This window comes from Belonocnema kinseyi, chromosome 7, assembly GCF_010883055.1.
Source record: "Belonocnema kinseyi isolate 2016_QV_RU_SX_M_011 chromosome 7, B_treatae_v1, whole genome shotgun sequence".
NCBI lineage: Eukaryota > Metazoa > Arthropoda > Insecta > Hymenoptera > Cynipidae > Belonocnema > Belonocnema kinseyi.
In genome coordinates, this window is record NC_046663.1 from 78,018,727 (window position 1) to 78,036,234 (window position 17,508).

General features: G+C 27.4%; 1 protein-coding gene across 3 annotated transcripts; it reads right to left on the reverse strand.

Moving 5' to 3' along the window:
- Positions 1–1,687: 1,687 nt before the first annotated feature.
- On the reverse strand, positions 1,688–14,432 carry LOC117176744 (component of gems protein 1-like). 3 transcript variants are annotated; one of them, XM_033367016.1, is made up of 4 exons: positions 14,323–14,432; positions 10,273–10,931; positions 9,052–9,276; positions 1,688–1,980 (listed from the first exon to the last, which is right to left on the reverse strand). In XM_033367016.1, exons 2-4 carry the CDS (start codon positions 10,878–10,880, stop codon positions 1,800–1,802), a joined length of 1,014 nt encoding a protein of 337 aa, XP_033222907.1. In that variant the 5' UTR covers positions 10,881–10,931; positions 14,323–14,432; the 3' UTR covers positions 1,688–1,799. The 3 variants fall into 3 exon arrangements, with proteins under 3 accessions (XP_033222907.1, XP_033222909.1, XP_033222908.1); XM_033367018.1 differs by lacking the exon at positions 14,323–14,432 and adding an exon at positions 11,020–11,102; XM_033367017.1 differs by lacking the exon at positions 14,323–14,432 and having other exon boundaries at positions 10,273–11,103.
- Between the last annotated feature and the right edge of the window lie 3,076 nt (positions 14,433–17,508).

The window sequence follows — 17,508 nt, forward strand, 5'->3', positions numbered from 1 at the left end:
AAAATAAAACAAAAATTTGTCTTAAGTTTTCTAGGAAAAATATATATTATTTTTCATTTTAAAAAAATGTTAAAAATTCAATTATTTCCTTGAAAATTAATCTATGATGCAACTATTTTGTTTTAAATTATTTATTCGAAAAAAATGTTAATTACTTTTTCTACTCCATGGTTTGTTGAAAATATATCTTTTTTCGGTGAAAATTCAAGTATTTTGTTAATAATTTGTTGTTTTTTTTTTGTTAGCAAAATAATCTTCTTGGTAGAAATTTCATCCAATATTTGGTTGAAAATGCAAAAATGGGGTTTTAAATTAAGTTATCGGTTGAAAAATTAATTTTTTTCGATTAAAAAGTTTAAGTTTCTTGTAGAAAATTCATCTGTTTTATAAAAACTTAATTTTGTTGGTTGATGATCCAACTTTTTTGTTGGAAATTCGTCCTTTTTCAAAAATAGTTTAAAATTTGAACAGATTTCAAAAAATGTATTACTTTACGTTTATTTCAATAGATTTCATAATACAATTTAGAATCGTTTTAAGCATTTCAAATAGTTTTAAGAAGATAAAAACATTTTCTTAAGATTTACGGAAAAATATAAAAGAATTTTTTTTATGAAATCCGAGAGAAGATTGAAAAAAGTTTCAAAATGTTTCCTAAAATTTCGAAAAATAATATAAAAGATTCGAAAGCCAGTTTTTTCAATTTTCAAGATAAAAAAATTGTACAAAAAATGTATTTAAGTTTAAGAGATATTCAGTAGTTTTGAAAAGATTTAAGGATAATTTAAAACTTGTAAAGATTTCAAACACATTGTTAACGAAATATAGATTTTTTAAGATATGGAACACAGCATTTAAATTTAGTTTTCAATTTCTATGATACTGGCTATGAATTGTTGATTAATTATGAAATATTTTTAACAAAGAGCCATTACAAAAATTACTGTTCTTCATACTATACTGGAACCTGGAACTAGAAACCTAAGATTTATGATATTCCTGAAATTGATAACCTTTGCATTATATAGATCTTTGTATGAATTTATCCGTATAATACCTAAACTATTTTTTAAAAACACAATTATAATTAAACTGTCATAATAAAAGTTTAAAAATATTTTCTTCTCAAGCAAGCTTGAGTAACTGATCAATAATTAATCGCGGATACCAATTATATTAAATATATTAGAATTAGATCAAATAGATGAAATCATTAACCAAAGATTTGTTTATAAAAAATAACAACTGTCATGTTTTCAAAATTTGCGTATATAATCAAGATATCGAAATTGTATTATATTTCACATACTATATGTGTAATATAATAGTTAAGAATAATTAAAAACATAGAAAAGCCTTATGTTAAATACATTTCTTTCGTGCTTCTAGCAAGAGGAGATTTGATATTTAGAACCAGAAAATAACCGATAATTTTTTGGGTGAAAATTAGTAGACACCCTGTTCACAATATTGTCTTGTAAAATTTTGTTTACACCTTTGTTATTTAATATTTCGAACAAAGTATAAAAAGGGACATTTTTAAAGTTAAATTGAAAAAAAAAATATTTCTTAAAATTTTTAAATATTTATTTTAAGTATAATAAGTAGGTATAAAAATAGTTTTAGGAAAGAATCAAATACATTTTGAAAAAGTTGGATAATTTTAGTATACTTACAATCAGTGATTAGTAATATAGTAATTCATAATGAGTAATAATGAGTGCTTTATTTAACTCCTTAAATTGATTGCAATTGACAAGTTTGAAATTTGTATGCTCTGCTTTAGATTGGAATTAACTTTAATAACTCCTATAATACTCTTGATGACGAGCACCATGTGGTAAATAACCCTTTTGATATCCGGTGGAATAACCATCCCTATAATAATCTGCCCAGGTGTCACCAGCTTCATCGTAGTGGCGCCTAGCCTCAGGGTAGTAAGCATCACCTTTATGGTAATCCGACTGATCAACGTAATATCTGAAAAATCACACAAGCCATAGTTCAAATAATCCTCTCCGATCAGCAAAATAACAAGATAATAACTATAGAATCCAAACAAAATCCGTAATTTATTCTCACCAACTATTATGAAACAAATTTGTACTTTTATTTTCAGAATGCTTTTATAAACATTTTAAATACAATATATGTTTTCCAGTTTACAATATACAATAATTACACAGAATGGCCTCGAATCTTGGGAAAAATAATTTTGGTCTTGTCCTGTTTTCTTCCCAGGTTTAGAATTATTTTCTTTTTAAATCGGAAAGTTACAAATGTATCTTTAAATTCACATTTTTTAAATTAAACAGTCTAAAACAAAACCCTTAAATGTTTTTTTATTGCCAAAGTTTAAATATAAGAATTTCAAATGGCAGGGATTCAAATCACATCATTTTAAATTGGATACTAAAATATTTAAATATATAAAATCAAAGCATTACAGATACAACGATTCATGAAATTAGGAAAATTTTCTAAAATGATAAATATATTTTGACTTTATGATTAAATATATCAGCCATTTTAAAATCGGTTATGAAATTCAAGTGGTAATGCAGGTTTTCAAAAATAATCCGAATTTACACAAAAAATCTAATTTTAAAGTTATCGCAAAATTTGTATTTAAAAAATTGAATACATTTCTTTTTAGGCTTTTTGCATCTATTATTATGGGAAAAAATTTACCAGACAAAATTCCTGAAATGGCCTCACAGCCAATCAGAAGAAACTTAGGAATGTTGACGATAAAAATATTTATTTAAGAAGTTCTGAAATTCATACATTTTTCGTTATTTTAAATACATTTAAAATTTCAAACACGACTTTTTTAACCAAGATACATAAGTATATTCTAGATACACTTTTCAACTATTTCGGAACTATAATTCTAATTTATTCTTATACAATAAAAACCGTTATTTCTCCTTTTATTCATATTTTTATCTTTCCGTTTTCGCTAAATAATTTTAGTGAAATTTATGTTTGAAATTTTAAGTCGGTACGTTCGAATTAATTCCAAAATTAGGATTAGTGCCTAAAAAGGCGCTTTACACGATTCTCGGCTTCGCTTGAACCTTTATGCATCTAAAAGGATGCATTGTTGAACATAATATTCTTACCACATAAACCAAAGTAAATTATACCGGTTTGGATTGACATTTTTCCGGAAAATGTTGTTTTTGAAGTGTTTTATGACTAAAACCGACAACACTTACTATTGTGTACTCTGGGCTGCCGGTGTTTTCGGTTTCAGGCGCAAAAACACAATCCATTTTCAATCACAAAAAAAAAGACAAGTACATTTTCCGGAAAAAGGTCTCTGTCCAAATCAGTATAATTAAATTTCGAATAAAATATTGCGTTCAACAATTCATCCTTTTAGACGTATAGTGCATCAAGCGAAACCGAGACTCGGTAGACTCGTTTGATGAGGCGCCTTAAGATTATATACGCTAACCAAGCATCTCTAGTGGCGCCACCGGGCGTCGAAAATAAACAGTTTTTCCGATCCACTTTTCAATCCCACCTGTCAAATGCGTATTGACGAGTATGTTTTTCTAGTTACTTCGTTCTTAAATTTGTTCGAGATGAGTGCAAAAAACACGAGAAAAAGATAATCATGTCGGAGAAACATGTTGTATCGTTGGATGTTTCTCAAGTTTCTCGGTTATATAACCGAGAATATGAAAGAACTAAGGGCATGTGACACAGCTAAATACCTATATTACCGACCTCACTTTATCAGTTCACTGAATGTTTTTTTGAACCTAAGAACTTTTTTTGTAAATAAAATATCCAGCTGAAACTTTGGAATATGTATTAGAGTACAATAAAGTACGTTTAAGTACTGCATTTTGGTAGGAACTTCACTGAAAATTATTTTATCTTTTTTCTGAACCTCGACATTTTTTGAACGTTCGAACTTTTTTTATGCATAAAATATCGGTCTCAAACTTTGAGAAATGCAAGAGCCGAAAGAAAACTACGTTGAAGTACAAAGCTTAATAATAAAAGATGTAAAAAAATATATTTCAACTATCAATTCCATCGGCATGAAATAATTTTCACTGAAGTTCCTACCAAAATGCAGTACCTAAACGTACTTTATTGTACTCTAATACATTTTCCAAAGTTTCAGCTCGATATTTTATTTTACAAAAAAGTTCTTAGGTTCAAAAAAATATTCAGTGAGCTGATAAAGTGAGGTCGGTAATATAGGTATTTAGCTGTGTCACATGCCCTTAAGGAGAATTTTAAAGAATTTAATAGAATTTAAGATTTTATGATTTTTAACAATATTTTTATTGTTCAGCTTATATCAGCGGTTGAATATAAATTATTTTCTAGCTCAGACATATTCAGGAATTCATAAAATATGCAAAGCAGTAGCTCATTAGTTATTTAACACTCTTAGACTGAAACTCTAACCTGAGAACTCAATTACCTCACATTATTCAATAAATACCACGAAGTAGAATAAGAAGACCCCACTCCCGGAAAACTTAGTCGCGTGACATTTTCAAAATTCTCTGATTTTTCTTTGACTAATTTTTCATTTCAAATCATTAATATTCAAATATCAGCATTTTAATCTTATGATATTTTTACCATAGAATATTTTGAAAGAGGAATGAAATAGTGCTTCATATACAAATTAAAAATGTTCAAATGTATTAATTTATTTCAAACAAAAAAAAAGTTTTTTCTATTATAAAAGATACATCTTTAACAAGATACTCGAATTTTCAAAAAAATATATGAATTTTTAACATAATAGTTGAATATTCAACCTACAAAGATAAATTGCCAACAAAAAAGTGTTATAGTTTATATTTTAATACAAAAAAAATTAAATTTATACAATAAAAGAAAAGAATGTTGGAACGAAAAAAAAAAATTTCCAAAAAATAAAGATTTTCACTCAAAAAAATAAATAAAAGTTTATCTAAATTATTGAACCTTCAAACCAGAAGACAAATTTTCTTTACAAAAATTCAATTTTCAAATAAACAATAAGCCTGTTTCACAACAAATTAATTTTCCGCGAAACTGATGCATTTTTACGCAAAAAAAGGAAATTTCAAACTAAAAAATTATTTTTTACACGTGTTTAGTGTTTTCTGCAAGAATGCCTGATTAGTCTGAATAGTGTTGCCAGCTACTATCGGCGAGAAAACTATAGGCATCTGCCTTTGAAGCTTAACAACTCAGTCAAAAAAAAAGCCAGCGCAACAAAAAACAGTCATTTAAAAGCGGAAAGTGTTCTACGTCAATGAGCTTGAAGACGTTTATGTAAAAAAAAATTTATGCTTAGCAGACTGAAAAATGTAAAAAAAAATAAGGATTTTTGGCTACATTTAAGAACAGTCAAGTTTAGAGCATTATTTCTTATACAAGGGGTGATGGAAAAAAATTGAAAAAATTCATGAGTATGAGGAAAGCTGTTGTGGACTGCAACTGGTCCACAACAGTACAAAATAATAAAAGTTGTTGCTTAAAAGTACAAAAATGTTCAACTATATTATCTTCAGTTCTAATACAGATATTAAAGCGCTTCAAACTGCAAAATGTAATTGATAGGTTCTGTATTTATTTTCAATCGCCCGTAAGGATGTTTTAATCTTATTTTTTGTGAAATTCGAGATATTTTTAGACATTTTTTTTATTGGAAAAAAGTGACAGAAATTATTAGAACTAAAGATAATATAGTTGCACATTTTTGTACTTTTAAGCAACAATTTTTATTATTTTTAAAATTTTTCAACTGCAACTCATTAACGTAGAACACTTTCAGCTTTTAAAGCACTATTTGTTTGTTGCGCTAGCATTTTTTTTGACTGAGTTGTTAAGCTTCAAAGGCAGATGCCTATAGTTTTCTCGCCGATAGTAGACATGGTTTCAATACGCACTTGAACCGTTCGATGTATGAGTCAGTGTGTATACTCTCGAATGTCGTATAGCAAGTGTCGCGTTTACTACTCTCTGTATTTTTCAATTTAATTGTATCTTACATGTTTATCTGTGTAATAAACATAGTAGAAACTAACAATTATTTTACACTAAATAGTTCAATTTTAAACCAGACATATGCCTTCAATAAAAAAAATTACAAAGTAGTTTAACTTTGTCCCAAGTTGTTGAATTTTCAATTAAAAAATATTAATTTTCAACAAGATAATTAAACTTTTAACCAACGAGATCACTTTTCAACTTAAAAAATAAATCTTTAACAAAAAAATTTTCACTTCTTGGAAGTGGCTTTCGATTACTAAACTCATAATGAAAGCTCGAAAATTCTTATTACATTGAAAAAAGTAATGATTCGCAAAATATAACGAGAAAAATCATGCAGGTTCAACATGTATTGTGGGTTTACGTAGGTGCAGTGAGTCTCAAGAAATGCTCTAAAGTGCCACCAGGCGGCGCGAGCGTAGCCATTTGCCGATGCTTGGTTAGCGTATATTACACAATTGTTTTTAAAAGTAAGGATTTAGAATCCTTAGAGACAAAAATAATGTTTTTATGCTTTTCTCTATATACGAATAGAAGCCACTTGAAAACATCAAAACAAAAAACTGAAAATTTAGAAATAAATTTAACAAAGTAACTTCAGACATTCTAAACTTGGCGGAATAGCATTATGCGATCAATTCCGATACCCAAAAGTATTAAATATTATTTTGCTTATATATTCCATCCCGCCATGTTTTATAATTCAAAACAATTATATAGAGCAATTTATAAAATAAATTTCTCAATATATTTTATCATACATTTTTTTTATATACTTGGCCAATTTTAATTTCAAATATTCATCTAGTTGAAGTTTACATTTTATTTGACGCAGAGGTTTTGGGTGGAATTTCCTGTTTTTTGTTTCTAATAAGAAAGGTGTGCTTAATTCATCTAATTATTAATTTATTAATTATATAATACATTTAAAAAATTGAATTAATTGTTTAAATAATTTTCCTGAAATGTTAAGTGAGTAAATTAAATTTAATAAAATAAATGTTTTGGTATTATTATATTAGATTTCAATTAGGATTTGACTCTTAAATTTCCATGAAATTTAAATGATTATTAAAGTAAATTTTCCACCTGCGCTCACTCCTACACGCTAATCTATTCAACCTGTTGTCACTAAATTTCAGTAAAAATTTTATGGCAACATTCTCTCGTGACATATCGTTTTTAAAGTTTTACCACTTATATCATCTCTAAATTTTCATTTTTTACATCAAATACGTAAAATTCAAGAACCTATTCAAGATATTGCCCTCTTTAGCGATTGGCTACCGTAAACCTTGATTGTAAATCTCGAAAATCGAAATATTACAGAAAAAAAAGTTAAAAATAATATTTTTTTGACACATAAATCTTGAAACTTAAATAATCTGTCATTCTATATTTTCAAAATTTATGAATCTGTAATTGTAAATTTTAATAATTATAGAACATTGAATGATAAATCTTTAAAGTTGAAGAGTTATTCATTTTGAAAGATTACAAATGAAAATCATGCCTATTTGTACTGGAATTTTGGTAAAAATAGCTTTTTGCCTAGCTCTATTTGTAAATAAAAAATCCGGGTTTTATGTACCAAAATGTAGGTACTTGTAGCCACGACCTTATTTATACATCTTTAAATTTGAATTGATTTATAATGAAAAATTCTTGCATTTTGATCTTCAAAATCATCACAATGTTCAACAAAAATTAAAATTACATACCTTTAAAATATAAATCTTGATAACTAAATAATTTGTAATTTAGTATTTTTAAAAATTTTTATTGTAACTTAAAAATGATAGAAGTTTAAATTATATATCTTAAAAAATGAAGAGTTTTGTATTTTGAGAATTTATAATGAAAAATTATGCAAATATCAAGTTTTAGAATTCAAGATTATATGATTTTTGCATTTTGGTATTCAAAATAATCAAAGTTTAAGAATTTGTACTTATACATTTTTTAGATGAATTGTTTTCTATTTTATATCTTCAAAATTGAACTATTAAAAAAAATTTTAAACTGCACCCTTTTAAATTATACATATTAAAAAAAGGAAGGATCTTCCATTTCAAATCTTGAAGATAGATCTGTTCAAAAAGATATTCTAGAATTTTTTATTTTAAACTCATAACATTTAAAACTTAACAATTGGAAAAATTTTCAGTTGAAACATCTTAAAAATGGAGCAATGTCGAACAACATTTTTCTTTGATCAAAACATGTCATTATTTTTTTTTATAATAAATAAAGAAACTTGATAAAAAAAAAATTATTTTTTTTAATTCTGAAATTTTTGATTTCGGGAATTTTGCAATTCGCAGTTTGTATATTTGAATTTTCTATTACAAGCATTTTATTTTTCTGGAATTCTACAGCATAAGGAAATTTATTTTTATACTCTTTTCAGTCGTAAAATTCATTGCAAAATTGTAAAATTCCCGAATAAAAATTCCGAATAATAAAATTGAAATTAGGATTAACAAAAATCCCGAATTGTAAAATTTCCCCACAGTTTATAACATTACCGAATTGGCAAATTCCCGATTCATAAAAGTCCCGACAGAAAATTGCCGAATTATGGAATATCCGAACTAGAAAATTCCCAAATTTAAACAATTATTTTTTTTATTATTAAAAATACAATACAATATTTTTCATTCTTGAACTTTCTACAATTATTTTTTGACTTTAATACAACAATAATCGACAAAATGTCATCCTAATATATATATTTTTTCAATTATTTTTATTTTAAATTCAACCAATAGTTTTAGAAACTTTAAATACTAAAAACATATTTTTTAATCAAAATATTTAATTATTGTATTTTTGACAAATAAATAATATTGATAAAAAATGTAATAATTTAAATTCAGGAACTTTCTACTTAGGATATTTTATAATTCGACAATTTCCTGTCAGGAATTTTATTGTTTGTTCATATTTAAAATCGGTAATATTATAAACTGTCAGGATTTTTCCAAATTTGGCAATCAAGCTAAGAAAAAATAACTGTGAGTAATACGGTACCTGGTGTCATACTGGTCTCGCGGATAGTAGGCATCATAATGGGGTTGGCCGTGAGGGTAATATTCGTTAGGATAATAAGGATCAGGCTGTTCCCTGCGGTAATAGTAGATCTCATTTCCGTTATGATCATAGTACCTTCCAGCACCATCGTGATAGATCTTCCTCCTATCGTCATCATAACGTCTATCATCATGGCCTCCAGCGTAATTATATTGGTTGTTGTACCTACAGATAGTACAAACAAATTGTTAATTATATTTCATTATTCAGATATCTTAAAATATTTTTTGAAAGTCGTATTCTAGCTTATTGTACTTTCTCTCTCTTTATACATTTGTTTAGAATGCCGCCAATTGGGGTCATTTCGGACATTTGGGGTAAATTAGGCCATTCCTTAATTGATAGCTTTAATTATTTAAGGTCGTTTTAACCAAAATCTAGAACTAGTTAAAGCTTTAACTGATTCCAGATTATGGTTAAAACCACCTTAAATAATTTAGACTTTCAATTGTGAATCTGAAAGTTTGAAATCGATATCTCTAATAGTTGAAAATAATCTCGTTCCATTTGATTAATATATTTAAAATTAAATTAAAGAGATTATGTGTATTTTAGTACTGAATTTAAACTTATGATAAAACAATGGATTCATTATAAATTTTCCGAAACTGGCTCAGTGATTTTAAGTACCTGTTTGCATCACTGAACAAAGTTAAATTGTTTGTTCAATTGATTAAATCAATTTCGAATACAAAATTCTGTAATTTTGCATATTGAGCTTCAAAATCATCAAAATACAAGAATTTTTATTTATTTATAGATCTTAAGAAATAAAAGTCACAGATAACCAAAATCAAAATTATTTTAATTTTATTCATATTTTAATTTATGATTATTAATCATATTTTATAGTGTCTCAAATTATATCATATTTTTTAATTTGATAATTAGGCAATCAAAATAAGAAACGTGTAATAAGTGCCTGTAATGCACTATTATTCTGTTTTGAAAAAAGCCGGGTGTCAAAATTTAAAAGCCTGTAACTCTGAATTTTGCAAATTTCGGAAAACCATTTTAAGCATGAACTTCACTTACCCAGCACTAAAATTTCACCAAATTTCATCAAAATCCCTAAACCCCCTTAAAACTCTGATATACAAAAATAGATTGATCCAGACAAATGAATTATTTTTTAATAATGTACGAATACTCATTTCTTACCCTTCTCCTTTATCATAAACACCCTTATCAACTTGGTTCTTTCCAGCATGAGATTTATCATGAACCCCATCTTTATAAGAATCCGCAGCCTTATCATGATACTGTCCACCACGACCTTCATATCCTTTATGTCCACTTTCATTATTGCTGTCTTCATAAAAACTGGAATTGTCGCCAGATTCGTCTTTGTGGTATTTATTAACGAATCCACTACGGTGATATCCTTTTTTCTCTTGTCCATTCACCTGCTTCTCCACAGCATGTTCACCCTGATCAATTTTATGCGAATCCCCTGCAGCCTGTCGACCAACTTCATGTCCTTTTTGTACAGAATCCTGCTCATCATAGTGCCCAAAATTTGTTTTCTCTTCATGAGACTCTGCACCCTTCTTCTCCAACTCAGAACTACCCTCCTTCGTCGTTCTTGCCTTTTCCTGGGCAAGATATTCGGAACCACTTTTGTGATTCGTAAAGTCTTTCAAAGAGCCTACTTTCTCACTCCCAGATTCCACACTGTGAGTCCCTCCACCGAGAGGGCCAAAATTGGTACAAACCACATATGGAATTATACAAAAAACCAGGACCTTTCGAAGGCTTGGTACCATCATTTTTCAATTTTCAATTTGCGAAGTTTCTTGCTAATCTGCCGAGTTTTTTGCCTAAAAACAGCAAGGTTGTAATTCCATTCAAAACAACTAGTTTATTTTAAAAATTTGTATTCAAATCCACAAATAAAATTCAAACAACTGTTTTTATTAGTCATAGGCCCAATTAGTTCAGTGCACAGAATCTCCCTGACTTTTCCTTGACTTTCCAGACCTGTGGCAAGCCTGAAATCCGATTTCTATTTTAGCTTACAAGTCTTGAATCAATTTAACAGAACTCCAGTGGATTCTAGAGATTTTAACAAAATCTTGGAAAATTTAAAAGAATTATGGCTATTTAAACAAAATTTAAGAAAATTGAATAGCATTGTGATGAATTTGCCATAATTCTAATCGTGATTTTAATATATTCACAATATTTCTATCCTATATTCAACATATTTCTAATGAATTCAATAGAACTTTGCTTAATTTGACAAAATAATTCTAATTAATTTCACAAAATTCTATTGAATGCAATAAAATTCTTGTAATTTTAACTGAATTCTTGAAAATTTAATATAACTCTGGTTAACTGAATATAATTTCAGTGAATTTAATAGAAATCGAGTTGAATCGAAAATATAAAAAAAATCTATTAAATTTAGACAAATTATTTTTATTTTATCAGAAATCTAGTAAATTGACGAAATTTTTAAAAATTTAACCATTTTCTAGTGAACTCAACAAAATTTTGATTGATTAAGAAAAATAATTCTATTTTACTGCACAAAATTCTAGATAATTTAATATTTTAGTTGACCTAACGTAATTCTATTAAATGTAACTAAATTCTTTTCATTAAAAAAAATCTACAAAACTGACAACTGTATTTAATTTAATCTAGCTTTCGTAAATTTGATTGAAATCTTGTTAATTAAAGAATATTAAAAAATTGTGTTAAATTTAACAGAATTCTTGATATTATAGCAGGATTCTAGTAAATGAACAAAATTTATATCCAATTTAACGTACATATTTCTAGTGAATTCAAAAGAAAATTGGTCAAATGAAAAGAATAATACTAGGTAACTTAATAAAATTCAATTAAATGGAACCGAAATCTTATGATTTGAACAGAATTATACAAAATGCAATGTTTAAAGTTTTGCCTAAATTCTTAGACAAAGGAAATTTTTATAATAATTTTATTATTACATTTTAAGTAACTGATTAATAAATTATTTATATTTAATCAAAAACATTAAAAGAATTCTTGTGATTTGAGCAGAATTTTAGTAAATTCACCAAAATGTTAATGAATTTCACAAAATTCAATTCAACATATTTCTTGTAAATGAAATAGAATATTGGTTAATTAAAAACAATGCTTGTTTATTTAAATAAATGCTATTAAATGTAACAGAATTCTCGTGATTTTAACAGAATAATAGAAAATTCAATATAATTTTAGATAAATTAAGAGAATTATAGTCAATTTGACAGAAATCTAATAAATTACCAAATTTAAAAAAGTTACATTTATTTATTTATTTATTATAAAAGTAAACAGGCAATGCCCTTCTTAGAAATTAGGATAATACCAAAAAAGCAAAATTGTAAAATTGACATGCAGAAATCTCAAGTTCCAGATACAGGCTACAGATCCATATTTAAAAATTAATATTATGTAAATCTAAAAGATTGTTATAATTTTAGCAGACTTGTAGTAAATTCACTAAAATTTTAGTGAATACCGAAGAATATGAGAAAATAAAAAATTCATTTAACGTATATAAGTAAATATAAAAATTTTAATTAATTATGAGTAAAAAAGTTGAAATTCTGTGACTTCTAGAAATTTTTGAAAAATGTCCTGATTTTCCATGACCGTTTTTAAATTCCCTGATCTGTACCGTCTTATTTTTATTGAAGCGAAAATCTGTATAAGAAAATCATCCTTTTTTAGCCAAAAATTGCAATTTGTTTAATTTTTTGTAACATTGAAAAATTTTTCCACATGTAGCACGGAAGTTTATAAAATACTGCGTTTAATTAGTAACTTTTTGTCACATTTCAATCAAAAGTTGTAATATACAAAAGGTGAAAGATTATTATTTTTCCGTATTTTCATTGCATTATTTAAATTGAAATAATAATTTTTTTACCAAAACTTACTCAAAAACATAAATGTTTGAACAGAAAAAAATTAATCTTTTACAAAGAAAGGGAATTTTGAACAAAATAGTTAAATTTGTAAGCAAATTAATTAATTTCTTAATAAACAATAAATCTTTACCCGCAAAAAATGTAAACCTAAGAGTTGTATTTTCAACTCAAAAGATGAATTTTCTGCCATGAAAGGACAACATTTTAAAGAAATTAGTTGAATTTTCATACCAATTTTGAATTTTTAAAGGAATTTTGTACCTGTTAGTTAAATTTTCCACCGTGAAAATGAATTTTAAAGAAATGATTTAGTCACCAAGAAGATTAATATTCCACAACAAAGACTTTCAACCGAATACCTGAATTTTCAACTCAAGAAAATAAATATCAAGCTATACATGGAATAGTTACATTTTCAGTTCAAAAAATTGGTTTACAACAAAATAGATAAATTTTGAACAACAAAGTAACAAGGTTATCACCTAAAGTGTCAACGTTTGAAGTAAAATTGGTCGTATTACATGATCAAGGTTAAAAGAGAAGTATACATTTCTAGTGGTAAGCTTTGATTTTCAAAACTATTATTTACATATAAATAATGCAATGAAAATATGGAAAAATGGTTATTTTTCATTGATTGTGAAAATAGCATTTTGAGTGTTAATTAACAACAAAGTTACTTAATTTTGCTAATGTAAAATATAAATGGAAATACTGTTGTATGTATCTGCTTTGATTTATGATACATTATCGAACGCAATATCGATATTGAATTTTACTCTGTTTCATCGTACGCAAAAATGTTACATTTTTCTTACTCTTAAACTTAAAAAATAAAATGCTGATATAAAAATAATTTAAAACCGTCAAAATGTATTATTTAAATGTGAAAATATATTAAAAGTACGTTGTCGGATAATCCCACAAACGGCCATACACATTTTATTGCAAAGAAAAATAATCTGCTATTTTTTACAGAAATTCTAAGTACACTGGAACTTTGATTCCAGTGTTAATGAAAAAATGGTGACCTTCATATTGAATTTACTGGAATTTTCTCATTATACGTAATAAAGAAACTTCTGTAAATCAAATACAACGTTCTCAAATCATCTAAAATTTCCTGAAAAATCTATAACAAAATGTTGGAAAATGAACAGAGCTTTTTTCCTCAAGAAGAGATAATTAGTGCGCGCGTATTTCGCACAATGTTCTAGTCCAATAAAAAAAAATACTAAATCTGTTCCACCAATATCAAAATCACAAAAAATGTAGATTCATATAATAAAAGACGTACCGAAATGAACCAGCTCGCAACCATCTGACAAACTGACGATTTCTCCAGAGAAAATCGGCTCTTGTATGTAATAACACGACCTTGCAGGAGCGACAAAACGAAATACATCCTGCCACGGAGATGACAAAGACAGTTAAAACGAGTCAAAACAGGTGAGGAACCTTCCTCTCGACTCGATCCGTGGAGAATACATCCTCTTTTGAGGGCCTCAAATCTGATGAAGAAAAAAGTCATTTTTCGTGGTCACTGCAAGGATCTTTACAATCCGCACCGTTGAACATGGCAATGAACGATTTCATTAGCGATTTCCCAATTTAACGTCATTAGCCTAAATCTTATTTATTGAAAACCGAAAAAATTTCCTTTTCTCAGGAATCTTCTGCAAAAGGAAGCTTCATAAAAAAGGGCTGAGTCCAAATAATAACTAATCACTAAATTCACTAATGAAACAAAAAATAAAATCATCATCTTAATTGTCCAGGAAAAAAGAAACGGCTGAATTATTTTTTTATCGATCGTCTTCTCAATCGAAATGACTCGTTGGAATCAGACCACAACATTTAGCTGATTTCACTCTTTTTTGAAATTTTTAAATCGGATCGATAATTTGAAATCATGCTCGCAGGTTTCAAACAAAATTAAAAAATTAAATGTGCATAAGACATAAAATTTAAAATCGTAGTGAATCGGTCGCCAGCCGTTTCTTTGTTTCTGTGTACTAAGAAAATGTAATTAGTAAAAGAAAACTCTTTATATAAAACACTTTTTATTTGGACTTAAAAACATCTACTGATAGTTACAAGTTCTTTTTTTTTAACGGAACAATTGATTAAAATTTCACTCTAAAGAAATCAGTAACTTTTTCAATAATCTTTTATTTAGTAACTAAAAAAAAAGTTTCTTACTCATAAATATATAAGGGAATTGAAAATTGGATCGAGAAAAACGCGAATGAAGCAGGACTAGAGACGGCTGAAGGTAAAAAGTATATAAATATTGTAAAAAATATTCAAAACTTATATTTTATGATGTCTCAATCGAGGAGGATTGAGCGACAACTGTAGGTACAAGATGTCCATCGTACTTGAAATAAAGTTTCATCTTAATGATTAAAAGGGAATAAAGGGCGGGTATAGAGGCTCGCTTATAACGCATATATGGTACACTAATCATAGTCACTTTGCTGCAATAGCAAGCACTCGAAAAAATATACTCGTTATTCACGTAAACAATTAACTCTCACATGCTCGTACATTCTTCTTTAAACATTGTCTTCACAAAAAGCAGACAATAAACACCTCTGCACTTCCGTATTTCATACGAGTAATTCAATCACCGCTCAACTATAAAATTTAGAAGATGCATGAATATTCCCCACATTTAATTGTCCTCAATGTTTATTTTAACGAAATTTATATGACCGGAAAACAGTTTTCCACCATTTATATTTACCCGCATTGACAATTTGCCTCATTTTTATTGTTGCAAATTCGGGAAGGTCCATTAATTACGTGAGGATGAATTTTCAAATTTTATACCCCCCCTTATTGTAAAGATTCATAAGATTCATATATTCAATTTATCAATTATTTTTAGAGTAAACGAGATTTCGAAAGATTTAGAGTAATTCAAATGAATCGAAAGGAATACAAGAAGTTTCACAGATTTCAAATGATTTAAAAAGATTTTAGAAGTTGGCAGAAATTAGATAGAAAATAAGAATTACGGAATTTCAATAGATTTCCAAAGATTCTCTGGGATTTCAAGGGAAAAAGATTTCACGAAATTTCAATAGATATTGAAGGATTTCCACGGATGCTTGGGAATTTTTACGAATTTGACCCTCTACCGCCCTTAAAACTTTCTTTTTTCCTGAATTTTGAGATATTTAGGCATATTATTCCTATGGCGGAGTGTATACAAAACTAAAATTCTAGCTCATTACCGTCCTGACTTTCATGTAAATGCTTGCATTAAAAATTGCTGTTAGTCTCAAAGTCATATTTAAAAAAACTCAAGTCTTCCAAACGTTACATATGTCACTGTGGGCGGTAGAGGGTGAAAGGAATTAGCCCTCAAAGGACACACTTCCAAATACACCTTCAGATATTTTTGGCCGAAAAAAATGCTTCAAAAAAAAAAAAAACTTAAGACAGTCGAAAAAAATAGGAAAGCCCGTGGGGGTGTGAAAGACCCACTGTACCCTTTAAGGGTTAAGAACTATTTCCGTAGATTACAAAGGATCTAAAGAGATTTTAACAGATTTCGAAATATTGCCAAAGCCATTACGAGATTTTAAAGAATTTCAAGCTATTCCGTGAAGATATTTTTAAGGACGTCAGAAGATTTTAACGGCATTTCATGTCATAAGATTTAAATGACTTTAAAATTATTTCCAAATATTATAAAGAATATCAAGGGATTTCGAGAAATTTTAATATCTTTCAAAAAATCAAGGGATTGCAAGCGTTTCAGAAAGATTCCCACGAATTTAAATATTTACTGTTTTTATTAATATTTCATGGAATTTCAAATGTTTTATCCACTTTTGAGGTTAATGATTTTAAAGGAGTATAAGGAAGTTTTATATGATTTTAAATATTTCAAATATTTTAAGGGATTATAAAGGAGTTTTGTGGTATTTCGAAAATTTCAAGAATTGTAAGGAATTTCCATGGATTTTAAAGAATTATAAAGGAGTTTTATGGAATTTTGCAGATTGCAAAAAATATTAAGGGATTTAAAAGATTCTAAATTCTACGGATTTTCTAGGATTTTGTGAAATTTCAACAAATCTAACGGAATTTCAGAAACATTCCCACGGATATGAACTATTTGATATATTTCGAAGAATTTATAGGATTTTACTTAATATTTCGAGATTTTCATTGATTTTAAAGGATTATAAGGAAGTTTTATGCGATTTTCAAGCAACTTCAAGGATTTAAAAAAATTTTGTGGTATCTTACTGAATTTCTACAGTTTTTTAAAAGATTCCCAGGAAGCATAATCGTTTTAAATAGAAAGAGAAAATTTACGTGAGAAAGGCTTTGCCTCCCCCGCAAAATCGCAAAAATTGTCTACCCCCAGTCTTACTTAATTAGTGGATGCTCCCTTACCATTTTCCATTATTTTTATATTTCTGAATTACTTCTTGACATCATTTTTATTATTCGAAATTACTAT